Below are 14635 nucleotides of genomic sequence, written 5' to 3'. Positions count from 1 at the left end.
GCCAGATGGACTTCTGCACCTGATATCAGTCAACGTGCCAGGGTAAAAGAGCCATTTATTGCAAGGAATACTACAGCATATGTCGGGGTAACATCAGCATCTTTTCAAACATTATTTTGATTATTTTGAAAGCTGCTAATGTGTTGAGTTTCTTGGTGTGATTGTTCTTAGGCACTGCAACAAGATCCTTTTTTGTTAAAGATTTCCTGAGAAGGAAATATGATCTTCACTCTCCCTAACTCCTCTGGCTATAGTCAGGTTTGGCAAATTTTCATTAAAACTTATAAGTGAACTGTTATTTAAACACTGACTAAAGATCATTGCTTAGCCACTTTAGAAATCTTTGTTATTTTCAGGCAATGAAAAATAATGAGATAATATTTTCTTAAGCATTATGTAGCCATTAAAGTAAATTTCTAAAAATTATTGATGTTTCCAAAGCTGAATTTATTGGTTTGTAAAGGTTGATATTTTTGCAAGGAAGCACCAGCTTGCCTCCATTATGCATCTGCTTTTCCTGATGTGAGAGTTGGAGGTTTGTTTACTTTTAAGAGGTGGTGAAAGTTCACTTGAGCATCAGTTCAGGCTTTGGTATGGTGTCATTCCCCTCTGTAATACATGAAGGGTGGGTGAGATGTAGACTATACTGAGCATGTTTTGTTTTGGCAGTTTCATTCTGGTGTGTTTCTTGTAATTATGACAAAAAATGCTTTTCTCTTCATTATTCTTTTTTGTTATTTTCATGTGATTTTATTTACTTCCATCATTCAAAACCTGAGCTACCTCTGAAGTGATAGAGCTCTGCAGAGTGGAGGAATTTTCCAGTTCTGTGGAACAAGCTTCAAGCTGATCCTGGAGATACTTAGTATATGCTGCCTAATTTTTCTGCACCCTTTCCAATGCACACTGAGTGCTTCTATGTGCTGTAGGACAGTTCAGTTTGAAGATGAAATGAGTGACTACTCACTGGAAGTATTTGCACAGTTGCATCCTTCAGAGTGCTGTAGTCCTACCCACTACCCTCATTGCATGGATACTCTCATAAAATGGGGAATGCAGGGACCTTGAGGCGTCCAGTAAAAAGATCTGCACTCTGCACACACTTCTCCAGCCATGCAATGCAGTGAGGTGACTGTTAATCTTTCTCTTCCACTACATGGACTGCAATTCCCTTCGTGCCAGCTTCCAGTGCATGGCCAGCACCACACGTGTCAGTGGGAATAATCTGCCACTCAAAATAAAGAGCACCTAAAGGCAGGCAGGGCTGGAGAACAGGAGAGATTTCTTCAGAAAGCTCTTCCATTCGGCTTTGCATGTGCTGAGATTGACAGATGCACTGAATGGGAGCAAAATTCTGGTTGTTGATCTGTCTTCCAGAGCTCTAACTCACACTAGGAAACATTATTGAAACCCTGAAGGCTCATTCATGCCATGCCTCAGGATTTGAACAAATTCTGGCATGTTGACCATAATGCATGCAGGTTTATAGCTCTGTTTGTAAACCTCTTGAGTTTCATCTTGTATTGTTTCTTGCTGAGGGAGTGTGGGATGTGCAGTTCATGCCATCAGATTTTATTGAGGAGTTATCCGCAGTCATGTGTATGCTGGATTCTCTTGAGAGACAACATCTGTTTTCTGCAGTATTTCAAGTTTGAAATGGTTGTGGGTTGTCATAGCTTGTTTAATTAACAAAAGGATACAATTAAATAATGGGAATTACTTGCATTTCTTGTCAATTGCAACATTACCTCCATAAGCCACAAAATAGGGATGTTTCCTCGATAAGCTATTTGCTGATTTTTTGGCATCTTCTAATCACTTGTTTTCCCTACTTTATGTAAGTACAGATTCCTCTGGTTTTCTTTCTCTATTTAGAAACCATGTTATGCCTGTAAAACAGACAAGCATCTTGTCTTATAGGGGAAAAAGACACTAAGCATGAGTTGGATGTAGTCCTCAAGACCATCTGTTTTGCAAGCCATGCTATTGTGCTAACCCAGTTAAGGCAATCTGAGGTTCTATAAGGATTTTTCTTGTAGATAAATAATATCTATCTATCTATCTATATATAGGTGGATGTACACACACTTAAAGGCAGGATATGTCGATGACAGATGGACATAAGTATGATAAAAAAGGAAGCTAAGCAGCATAGTTCTTCTTGGGACCATAACAAACGTGTCTAGCAGAGTCTTGGTGCTTGACACGTTTATTAGGTTTTTACCCGGTGCTGTGTAACTTTTACATAGATCCTATGGCCAACTAAAGTTACAAGTCAACACATAACTGTAATTTAAATGAAACTCAACTTAGTCACTCTTTCAGTGACAGTGGATGTGTTCTTGGAGAGGGTGTGGAACAACACTTTTGTATGGCTTCCTAGAAAATAACTGGCATTTTCGTTCAGTCATGTAAATAAACTTCTGAAAGATCACAAATGCCTCCTATAACAGTAGCTTTCAGGTATTCTTAACTAAAATTGTGGTTTATCTTCCACCAGTTGTGCATTTCCAGGAGCATAAATTATCCTCAGGATAAACTGACCCTAAGACTTACTGCTTTTGCCTCCTAAACATAGAGTCCCATAGTAATAAAAAGCCAGTGTATGTTTCACGTCACCTCTCTGCAGTTGATTCACTCTCATGGATGCATGGACAGTTGCACAGTTTGTAGAAAAAATGGTTTATCCCAGTGAGTTCCTACAAAACTAGTTCCTGTTAATTCATAAATGATTTATTTTGGACAGCAGCTGGATGAATTCTTTGTAAAACCTTTTTTTTTTTTTCCCTGCGTAAAGCATTCATATAAATTGCATAAAGTCTTAAGGTACAAAGTTTATGCTTTATATTTTCCTTCTCCCAGGGAAAGTGTAATAGTAGCAGTTTTGGTCAAATTAAATACTGATTATTTCAGCTATCTAAATTTAGTCTGTGGTTTTCAGTGGATAATGTGCTGTCATTTGCTGCTTCTAACCCTGTTCTTTTCTCAAAACCATGCTGTGCAATGTTTCACAGCTACCAATCCATAACCCAAATGTTGTTATATTAGAGTGGAGAGTTGTGCTGATCTCTGTGCAATATATAGAGGGTGTGTGTTTTATGAGATGCCTAGCAAGCTACTGTAGGACTGTAAATTTCTGTGGGTTTTTTTCATGCTGTACATACCTGCTACTTACCAAAGTGATTTATGTTTTAGGCACATTTTCTCTTTCATTGTTCATTCTAATTTTTTTCAGGTTTTAGAACTGAAGTAATTTTAGTAAGTAGTTATCTCTTAAGTAGTTATCAAGAAAGCCTGGAGAGGTGGATGTAGTCTGCCAGCTGCTGTGCAGGTGCGCTATGTGCTACAGCTGGGGGGCAGGTTAACATCTCCCCTCCACGCACAGAAATCTAGGCTCTGACTTAGGTCAGGGAGAGGGATGCCTCTGGGTCATGCCTACTGAAGTAAAGACCAGCCTGTGTACTCACTCATTAATGCCTTCATCCAGCATCGTGGAAAGTGGTGAGAGGGAAGAGGATCATTCTGAGCCACATTTTCCATGTGGAAAGCCAGTCAGCTGAAACCTCGATTCAGCCTCGCAGATGACTGAGCCCTCTTTTCTTTCCTACCTGTTTGGTTGAAGGAAAGAAATGGAGGACTATAGAGGGAATAATCAGTAGTAATCTCCTCAGCCAGCCAGCTATCTCCTCCTATTGACCTTGAAGTAATGAAAAAAGGATAGATTCTCCTGCATGTTACCTCTATACATCCAGATAATGAGAGCAGAAAGTAATGATCATAAATCTACATGACTTTGCCTGTTTGGAAGTCTGAGCCATGGGGAAAATGACAGTATGTGTTTTATTTTCACTCTGTAATTCACATAAGTATTCTTCCAAAGTGTTTTTTCTGTGCTTTTTTTTTTTGTACTTCATTTTATCAAGCAGTAACTTTAATTCAGATGAACCCATTCCCTTTTGTTGACTTAAATTTTCAATCTGAGAATAGTTGTGTTCCCTGAACCAGCAATAAACTGATTTGATATTCACATTTTATAGATGTAATAGTTTGCCATTAGTTAATACAGAGGACTTACACTGGTGTAGGACTAGGCCTGTGAAAGAAAAAAGAAATTCAAAATATGTATGTAGGGCTTTTGTTTTTAATATTTCTTTTTTTAAAATGGGAAAAAACTCCCGTAAAGTATCTATATTAGGTGGGGGGGGAAAGAAAGAAAGAAAAGAAGAACCTGGAATTTGGGAGTTTACTTTCAGTTGTCAAACTGCCATACACATAGTAACCAGAAAGTTGTCTTTGGCAATTTGTTCATTCCCCTCCCAGTGAGATGTAATTCATTAAGGCAGTTCCTTTTCAAGCATTAACTCAGAAACCAGGAGGAATCTGAGACAGAAAGTAATTCAGTAACCCTAATAATGTAGTAGTCCACCTAGTGTGGCCAGTGAATAAAGAATAGTAGCAAGGTGTTTTAGTACTTAGCTAAAATGCTAAGGCAATGTCAGCCAATAAATGATGTCATGCAATCAGAGGCAGGGTTTGGTCAATGTAAACTGACAGTTTTGTCTTTTAATCCTGCTACACACAATAACAAAACATCAGGAAGGACTATATTTAAAAACAGAGGAAATGTAGTGAGTCCACTAGAAGAGCTCGTTGCATTGTTTTTTCTCAGAACTAGATCTCAAGTGAGATGATGGCTGGACCAGTACTAAGCTCCCCGAGGCTCCTTTCCCCCTTCTCAACATGAGATTAACCTCTCAAATGGTAGTAGAGCTCTCTGGAGTTAATGGGACTGTGGTGGGGAGATATTACAGTTTGCTTGTATTTCCACGTAGAGACATTACGTGAGTGTTTGGAGTGAAGCTGAAGCACAAGGCAGACGTTAACCCCATCTCTGAATATGCAGCAGATCAGGTTGGCATAAACAAATGCAGTCTGATCCAGGGCAAGGGGGGCCTTTAAGTCTGGCACTCCAGAGGAGCTAGGATGGTGGTCATGTGTTTTTCCTCTTCTGAGGCCAATTAGTCTGTTAGAGCTTGCCTTTGGCCAGAGAAAAGATGTAGCTGATCTGTGCTTCTTAGGGAATGAGGAAGGATGGAGGGAGGAATTTGCCCAGCCCTGAGCTCTCTGCTGGAGAGCTGAAGGGGATGGCTGGCCGCAGCATACTCTGGCTGCTCCCCTGCAGCCAGTGGCCTGGTGGTGATCTGGTCATGAAACAAACAGATTTAATTTATCAGCCAACCAACCCCGCCCACAAAAACATGTATTTACATCAGTTCAGTGTGTTGAATAAGGCTGGCTGCAGTAAGAGGGGGAATCCAGAGGTTCACAGGGTGAAACTGTCCCCTTTCAGCAATGTGCTTCAGCTCACATTGTGAAAACATATCCTAATCTGACTCCTTCTGTAGGTTATTAAGTTTGGAGTGTTTCTGGTACTCAAGCCAGTGTAATCTTTTTCTTTCTATACAGTCATGTTTGAAGGTTACATCCTGTGGTCAGGTTAACCACCAATTTTAATGAGCTCTGCTGATATGCCCTGGCTAACAGTTTGTTCCTCAAAACCTAGCATCTCTTAAATAAGTTTTAATGCTTAAAGACTCTTAGCCAACAGTCGAGCTAAGTTGAACTCCAGGTTTGTTTCCAGAGATTGTAAGGTCTTTCATCAATTTAGATATTGCTACAGGCCCTAATATAGCAGAGCCATTCTCCACTTGTGAGCTTAAGATGTCTAAAAGATTTAAGGAGTCATTTTTAGAGTGCTTTGAATTAGTATAAATACAGTGAGATATTCACGGCTTTTAACTGTCATTTTAGGAAGACTAAGGGTTTTAATCCAAAGTGATCCAGGTTGATCCAAACCGGTCCTGCCTTAAAACTACCCCACAGTCACAACCTTTACCCTATGCCAGTGCTGGCATTGGTGACAGGCAAGCCCTTCCTGGCTCAAGGTGCTGAAACTGGAGGAGAAGAAGAAGCAGATCAAAACCCAGCACTATTCTGCCAAACCTGCTCTGCAGACATCTCCTTTGCAAGGGAGAAGTGGAGAGTCCTGAGGCAGGGAGTTGAGAAGCTGGGGTACCTCTGATTTAAAGTGGCTTAAACTGTTGTGGACCAGCACCTCAAGGTTTCCATGTCACCTTCGTGTCTTTAATTGCTGCTAAAATGCCAATTTCATATAATAGTTATAAGTAGCATGAGCAGAGCTGTAGCTATCTGTGTAATTTAAGTCCATGAAACTATTCACATGTTTAAAAGTATGCAGATGCTGGTGTCTTATGCTAGATCAGGATCTTAATTAGGCATAGTTTGAGATAATTGGGTTGCTTTAGCTTCATATCTCAACCTTCTAATTCTAACTACTAAATTAGGATTCAACTGTAACCCCTGTATGCTTAGTTGAACTATTTCAATTTGTTCCTTACATTAGGTAAGTGTTGCAATTAATTCTGCTTCTCTGTTCTGGTTTTCTGTGGGAGAGGTCTGAGTTAACAAATTTGTATCACCGGGTAAATTCAGACAATTATGCCCTTGCCCTTTGCTGTGTGATTTTTTTTCAGGAGATATAAATGGATAAATGTTCTGGATAAATACTTTGAGGAACAAGTAAGTCCCAGGGTTTTCATTTTGTTACGGAGTTTATTGTCAGGTTGCTATTCTAGCCTGTATTTTGTGGCTTTTGTTTTCTCTTTCCTGTCTTTTGGAAGCTCATACTTAAAAATTAATCAGAAAAGTACCAAGCTTGACATTTTTAACAAAAACAAAAAATGTGGTAATGATCACATCTGCAGACGAGTCCATGTTGAACAATCCAGCCTTTCTCTTAATCTAAGGTTTACATGGGTGGAGTGATTATCTGCTTACAGGTGCACTAGTATAACTTAATTTCATTGTTTCCACAGATGAGCACCATGCCAGGACTTCCCACAAGGCCATGTTTCTATGACATTGACCTTGACCCCATCACAGAGCAAGTGGAAGGATTGTTTTGAGAGTGAGGTCCAAATTCAGGTCAGTCAACAGCCTCTATTTTCCTGTTTCAGTTTGGGGGAAGATGTTTGTTTCTAGCATGTATATGGAAAAGGTTGTCAGGAGTTTACTAGTTTTAGTAAGGACTTCACACACTTTGGGGGGATTTGAGAAAATGTTTCATAATGTGCACTTTATCTCATGGGTTTCTCATTTGCTGAATGGTGTCTGACGCTTTGCTGGTGTACACTAATGGTGCCTTGGATTTCGTGGCACTGTCAGTTTGGCTTGAGGAGAAGCCATCTCTGCAACTGTACTGCTCTTGGCTATGGAAAACACCAGTCTGAAAAAAACATGTCATCTTAGCTGAAAAGAAATAATCTTTGATACTACACTTGTGTGGCAGTGTGTGTCTGTCATTATGTAGATACACAGGAAGATGTTCAGCTTGTTCATAGCTCTGCTTTGTTTTTTCATGTTTTGTTTTTGTAACCGCTGTCATCTCTCTCAAATGGTAATAAGCATTTCAGGAACACAGAGCTGTCCTCTTAGCCTGTTTTTCATGCTGGATTCGCTCCCTTTTCCTCGAAGGTTGCACTTACCCTCCCACCTCCTCCCCTTTTCTAAGTACTTAATCTTCTTGGTGTCCTGCTTTAATTTAGTGTAGCACGTTCCTCACTTAAAAATCCAAGATGTTATGAAAATATTTCATGCTACTACATTTTAACCTTGTAACATAAGTGGACTAAGAGAGAATGTAACCCTGACTGAAACAAACCATGTGTGCCTGTGATGGGATTCTCTCCTTTCATCACTTAACTCTCTCCTTTCCCCCAATAAATTGGTCTAGAAAGCAAAACAGTTTCTTTTAGACTGGACAACAATATTACTATGAGCTAATAGGACAGTGGTGGGACCCCACATCAGCCACAGCCTTGAGGTGGATGTACCCAGGTGCTTCAACCCTGCTCTAGCAAACCTTTACTCTGGTTTGAGCAGACCGGCTCTTGTTTTGGTGTTAGTATGGATTGTTCAGAGGAGGGGAGAGGTTTGTACAACCCAACCAGACCAAGTTAACTGTTCGCTTGCCCATAATTGAATGTCACAATATTTACATAACATCTGGTGAGAGCAGATTCTGCCAGTTTGTGTGTGCCAATCAAGACAAGTAAAAAGCAGTTAGCTTGAAAGTTAACCTGCATGCACAGGTAATTACTACCCTACGTGCAAACCATCACTGACTATTCTGTTTCTGGGTAGTGTTATGCATACTATTTCTTGGCATATATCCCATTCTTGTTACTGATACGTGTTATAAGTCTGGCGGCTTGATGCATACATATTGATTCATCATGTGTCAGTCACGTAATTACTTCTGACTCATTTGAAATCACTGTAGAATCCTAATGTAAAATCTATATGCAGATTCACATAGCCTGCTTAATTGGGTGTTTACTGACTACTCTTACACAAATCCATCCAAACCATGGATTGGTGAGTTTTGAAGAACAACAGTAATTAAGCAGACAAAATACTCCATTCCAACTGTAAAGACCTTTCATCGGAATTTGTGCATGAAATGAAAATGTTAAGTTTGTCTTTTAGTTAGTGATGGTGTTTTGTCAGATGTAAAAAGAAATGCTATCAAAGTCACAAAACATAATAGTGAGGTAGGAAATAGCATACATATCCCACTGTTAATAAATTATTTTAATTTCATTATAGAGGTATTGTTGGCATCAGAGAGATGAATGATTCAGTAAGTTTAAGCCTTTTAAAGAAAAACGGCTTGATCATATATATTTTTTATCAATATAGGTACATACTCATGTGTGTTCCTACTTTTAACATTCTAAATAAATACCTTGAGGGTATTTTAATACCTAGTGAGCTCCACACAAAGTAGTCAAGTGTTCATGAGCTCTAAAATTCATCTGGTTCATGTGCTAGATTTGTACATTTCTAATTCTCGTTGAAGAAAGAAACAATATTCCTATGTAGTCTTTACATCCAACTTTCTGCAGAGAAGTTTAGTATTATTATTTCTTTTCACACATTCACCAAAGTGAACCCACAGTGTAGCTGATACCACACTATGAGGTCTTTGTTTCTATGATGGGAGATCGAGGGATTTTGTTTTCACTTAATTTGAATTCTTTTCATAGTGATATAGTGTACAGTGTAATATGATATTGTGCCAACTCATTAGGACTGATTCAAATCTTTAAGATGTTGTAATTGAAAAATATTTAGATATTTGCAGAAGAGCTGCAGATGTTTCATTATAAACATGCCTGCAGAGCTGAGAACAGTTGCTTTAGTGTGCAGTATTTATCCTCCTCCGCAATGCATATTGACATCAGACTTGTAAAAGAGATACAGGCAAAAGTTCCTGCTTCTCAGGATGCTGTGTGAGGCTCTGACTGAGCTGAAACATTGGTTGTCTTTAGTCTCTCTGATTTTTTTCTCTACCACTTCACTGCATTAATGGAGCAGATGACAGTTCTCACAAAAATTTGCAGAACACCAGTCATTAGAATATGTGCTAAAAAAGTCATAGAACTTTATCATAAAAGTCAACTCTGTTTTTCTCTGTTGACAAATAGCCAATACATGGACACACAGTATTGCAGTCTCTCTGTAGGACCAACATGATCTATGAAAGAATGAAACATTAATATCTAGAAATGAACCCAAAGGGATCTGGCTAGTTCTTCGTCGCTGGCCTCTGTCCTATTTAAATTGTACTTCCCAGGTCATACACTAAGGAAGTTGAATTTGTTTCCTTCGGAGCTGTCTGTAGACACCAGTCAGAATTAGACTTACATGGCGACAAGTCTGCCAATAGGAAGAAATATTAAAAAAAAACAAACGAAAAACCAAAAAAAAAGTATTACTTCCACAGCAAGGGGAATTCATGAACCTGACTCACTCTGCACAAGTAAAGTCTATTAAGGACCCTTGTGAGCTCTAAGGATCCCTCAAATTTAATCAGTGGCAATAGATACCTGCTCTTACTAGGCCGGTTTGGCTTTGAGTATTTGGGTTGATGGGGGAGTTGGAGGTGGGCTGTTGTTCTCCTTGGTTGGTTTTGACTTAGTAAGACCGCCACTGCCCACAGATATATTCTTGCACTCTTCTCCTCTTCAAAAATGGCAGAGCATCAGAATTATTTTAATACACATCAGGGATACTTTGCCACCCTTGGAGCTTTTCTGAGTGTGAGAGGAATCCCAGAGCTTTACCTGTGGGCATCTTCATGGCCATAAAGAAGTCCATGAGAGTAGGACACCAAAACTGATATTCTAAAATTGCAAACTATTTGTTAGATGTTTTCATCTTATCTTATTCAGAAATGGATAGAAAGTGTTTGAAGACTTTTCCTTTACATCCACAAAACTGGATTCTATGAAACAAAAACAATGACGTCTTTTAGTCTCATTCCCCAGTATTGAGTTTCAGCAATTGCTACAGTAATGTACAGTCTGAAGTCCGTATCATACTGAAATATGAGTACAGATTTTTGTTTCTCACCTACCAGGGTTACACAGATAATAAATAGGAGGTGCATGTGGCATAACTAACCATTTTTGTTTATTATGGTTAAGGCAAAAATATTCAATTTCATTGAACCACTGCTTTTCGATTGTGATGCTTCAATTTTTTTTTTTACTTTAAAGAAAGCAAAGATGTCTTGCCTCAGTGTATAAATTCTTTATCTTTCTCATTTCAGAAGCCTGAAAATTCAGAACTGCAACTTTCCTGTTTCCTGCAAGTAGGAGACAAAAATTAATCTGAAATATTCCTGTTATGTGTCTCTGGAGGAATGTCAAGATAGACCAAAGAGCAAAAGTTTACTCTTTCTTCAAACTAGTTTTTATGATGAAATATAGCTTTAGGGTTAAAAAAAAAAAATCACAAAAAAAGACCAGCAAGCTGAAGATTTACTCGCTGTCATGCAGGAAACTCTCTACTGGGGTTTATGCTTGTTTGTGGATAAAATTACATTGAAAATGAGCAGTTTTTCAACTTGGAGTTTTCCTCTTTTCTCAGAAGAGTTTACAGAAGTATTTCCTTTATCTTGGCTATCTAAAAACTTGTGTAAACCTGATTATGCTGTGTGACCAAGCCTATTTCTCTCTGAAAAGTACGCTTTTGCTCCTGGCATTCAGGAGTTGAAGCTACACACAGATTAACTGCACATTTTTGAGTTATCATCAAATGTTGCTCTGGATGCATTTGGGCAGCAGCCAAGCTTCGAGCAAGGAAGATATTAAACAGAGAAAGAACAGAGAATGTATTTTGTAAAAGTTTTTTAATGTATAATTTGTTTCCTTGTTGGGCAAAGATCTTTTAAAACACTTAAGCCATAGCTGTCTTGTATCCATACGTCTGTCTTTATCCAAAGCATGTGTTACAGGCTGTCCAGCTGATTATGTGGTTGTTGTGGTGACGCTGATTGTTCAGAGAGGGCACTACTCCTTCTGAAGCACTGTTTTGCTCCCGTTCATGGCTAATGAAGCCTCCTGCTGTGCTGGCTCCCGACTAGAGTTTTTCCCTAGCAGTACACAACGCCCAGTAACAACAGAGGAACGTCCATCAAGCAGGGATGCGACAGGGCACAGCTTTGTTCTGCTTCATTTTGCAGGTTTTAACCACCATACTTGCAAAACTGGAGGGTATTTTTATTTGAAGGGGGTATTCAAACAAGCTGAATTGTAAACCGTGTTCTTAAATTTACCTCAGTAACTTACCTTTCCTGGTTTTTCCTAAACCTGAAGCAAAACAAGCCTTAGGCATAGGATACTGCATTTAGCTTTCCAAGCTGCTACTCCTCAGGAAACTCTCACTCACTGACTGTTGGTTCCTTCAATAACAAAAAATGCAGCAGAACAATAGGGTGAATCGAGACAATAGGCCATTGTTTTTTTAGGTAAAAAGCAGTGAAATAATGATGAGAGAGTTTATTTTCCTGATGACGTTTTCCATCCTGTCGCTTTGCTCTGCTTACGCACATCTGCATGTTATGGGCTTTTGCAGTGTAGTTTTGGTTCCCTTCTACAGAGCCACATTTGGAGACTTAATTATCTCAGGAACTCTGTAGTAATTGAGGGGTTTGTTTTGGTTTTTAAAATCATGCTTCGTTATTTATAAACTCAAGACTATAATTACGGACAGTAGAGCAAACTGGGGGCAATTAATTATCTGTGCCTTCCCTGGAGTAGCACGGAAATGTCTGTTGACTGCATTTTAGTGCTATTCATAGCATGGACCTCCAACACCACGGGGATTGCTGTGAAGATAAATTTAAATGTAAAAACTAGAGCAATTTGATATTTTATCCTTATTAGACAATAGAGCTCCTAATGGCCTAGACTGTGGATGCTTTAATTACACTGGGACTGCATGACAAACATGATAAGTAGAAAGTAAGATTCAGGTGTGGCTCTCACAGCTGCTGGGAAGAAAGATTTCTGATATAGTCTATTAAACTGTGCAACAAAATACAACCATGCTCTTTATACACATAGCAGCATTGTAAATTAGTCTTGCACACACTGAGCTATCTAGCCAAGAAATAGCCAAAGAGCTTTGGAAGAAAATAAGTGTGGTTTCTGGACATAGTTTTCCTAGTAGCATCCTTACAAGAAAAAGAAATAAGGTTTTCCCTCCATCTTGTCCAGAGAAATTCAGAAAACCATAATCGTGCCTTACTAGGGGTCACTGGAATTGTCCCTATTCAGTGTGGGATACTAAATGTGGCACTGGCTGACTGCCTTGTGAAGCTTCCATATGGATGTGGATGTCTAAGCAAAAAGTTTTATAAGTCACCTCAAACTGCTGCTTGGTACCTTCTATAGTGAAATCTCCATATTATCCCTTCAGGCCACGCACACTGAGATTGTTTATCTGACCCATCAGTCTCTCCCTAAAACACCATTCCAGCTCATTTAGTTGAGAGTTGACAAACATCCTGTACTTTTTCTACTATTATGTGCACAGGATTTGTTATTTTGTTTAGATAGCTTCAGTAATTCAAGAAAGGTGGAATGGCCCTCTCTTCTTTTATCATAGCTTTTCTCCCACCCCATCTAGTTTAACTAGCTGCAAAAATCTCTCAAGCTGTTACATTTTTGGTCCTTTGTCATGATACAAAGCACTGAGCTATTGGCCACCAGCTAACCTGCAGAAACTGCCACAGTATATTTCCTGGGGCTCCCCTGATACTGAGGCCTTCATCCAGAAGAGTTTAAAATGAAATCTTTTTAATATCAGTGTTATTGTTAGGTTTATCACTTGTTACATGGATGTGACTGTAGGTATGGGACCCCTACCTTTGCATCTACAGCGAGCAGTGTTATCACGTGGCAGAACCACGGCTTTATAAGGCAGGTCACCATGCTTATCCCTGCATTTGCTAAAGTGTTTTAAGATCTGCTTTTTGTTGTGGCTCAATACTTTGCTACTGCTGAACTACTTCTGTAATGACATTGAAATACTTCAGACTACATGCAACTGGTTTCATTCATTTGTATTCTAAAATGCAAAATCCCAGAATTTCAGTTGCCATAAACATGAAAATAAAGTCTGTGTGTGTACTAATGTTTAGTTCGCACACATGGTGTCTGTCTGAAGTCTGAATTAATTAATAAAATACATCCATTATTTAATATTGTTCTCTGTCTCTCTGATCTTGTCTATTTAAATAGCAAATTCTTTTTTTTTTTTCATAATTCCTTATAAACCATAGAGCTCTGGCACTGTGGTTGAGTGCCAGATGTGAGCAAGGCATGGTACTCTTACTTGGATTCCCAGAACCTAGGAAAGTGTTTGGTCCCTGGCTGTTGCCACAAAGAGCCATGCATTTGAGCGTTGTCCACATGTCCACAGGATCTTCTCTGTCAGTACAATCCTTTTGAACTTGGTTTGTGCTTGGGGAAGGACACACTAGGCTAACATCCTGTCCTGGTCCCAAAATATCTTGCTGTTACCTTTGGTCCTTGATGAGAAAGGCTGTATCAGATGCAAGGGTCAGTTGGCCACTTTCCACTTCTCAGTTGGCAGCTGGATTTGTGTGAAGCAGTGACAGCTAGAAGAACATATATCTGTGGGCTTCTCCAGGTGGGATTTAAACACTAGTGATGCAAAAGCTTCAGGAACTATGGCTGTTAAATCAGCTGGTCCACAACACAGCAGAAAGCATGCCGGGAGCAGGAACTAAATAACACGGGGAAGGTGGGGGAAGAAATCGAGCATTGCAGGCACATACTGGCCAGTGCTTCTGTTTTCTAAACAGCTAAATGAAATGAAGTCTCAACCATATGACTTGTATTAGTACTGGTTTTGTAGCATGCTTCTCATGGCTAGATTTCCAAACAGCTTTTCAGCTTCTCTACAACATCTCAGCCAGGACCTTACCCATACAGAACAGGTCTCAAGCACTAGGTTTGCTCTTCAGTGTTCTCTGGGCCTCCCCTGCTGATGACCAACCAACCAGCTAGGGTGAACACGGGAGGCATATGCAAACTCTCCCCTCCACTGAATTATTGGGGTGGTGAGGGAGGGTAACCAGTTTTATCCCTTTAAAGGTGTAGTTTTTCATAGAATATTCTTTTGAGAAAATATTTCTGAGAAAAATTTTAGGGCCAAGGTAGGACCCCCTGCTTGGGGG

General features: G+C 39.4%; 1 protein-coding gene across 1 annotated transcript in view; it reads left to right on the top strand.

Moving 5' to 3' along the window:
* Nucleotides 1-13390, top strand: part of MTHFD1L (methylenetetrahydrofolate dehydrogenase (NADP+ dependent) 1-like) — a 147399-nt gene extending 134009 nt beyond the window's left edge. Inside the window, exons 27-28 of the mRNA XM_017821966.1 lie at nt 6897-7005; nt 10697-13390. Of these exons, the coding sequence (XP_017677455.1) occupies nt 6897-6986 (90 nt within the window). The 3' untranslated portion in view covers nt 6987-7005; nt 10697-13390. The remainder of the gene's footprint in view (nt 1-6896; nt 7006-10696) is intronic.
* Nucleotides 13391-14635: the final 1245 nt, after the last annotated feature.

This window comes from Lepidothrix coronata, unplaced genomic scaffold (assembly GCF_001604755.1).
Source record: "Lepidothrix coronata isolate B3197 unplaced genomic scaffold, Lepidothrix_coronata-1.0 Scaffold94, whole genome shotgun sequence".
Taxonomy (NCBI): Eukaryota; Metazoa; Chordata; class Aves; order Passeriformes; family Pipridae; genus Lepidothrix; species Lepidothrix coronata.
This window is presented reverse-complemented; position numbering and strand designations above follow the sequence as displayed.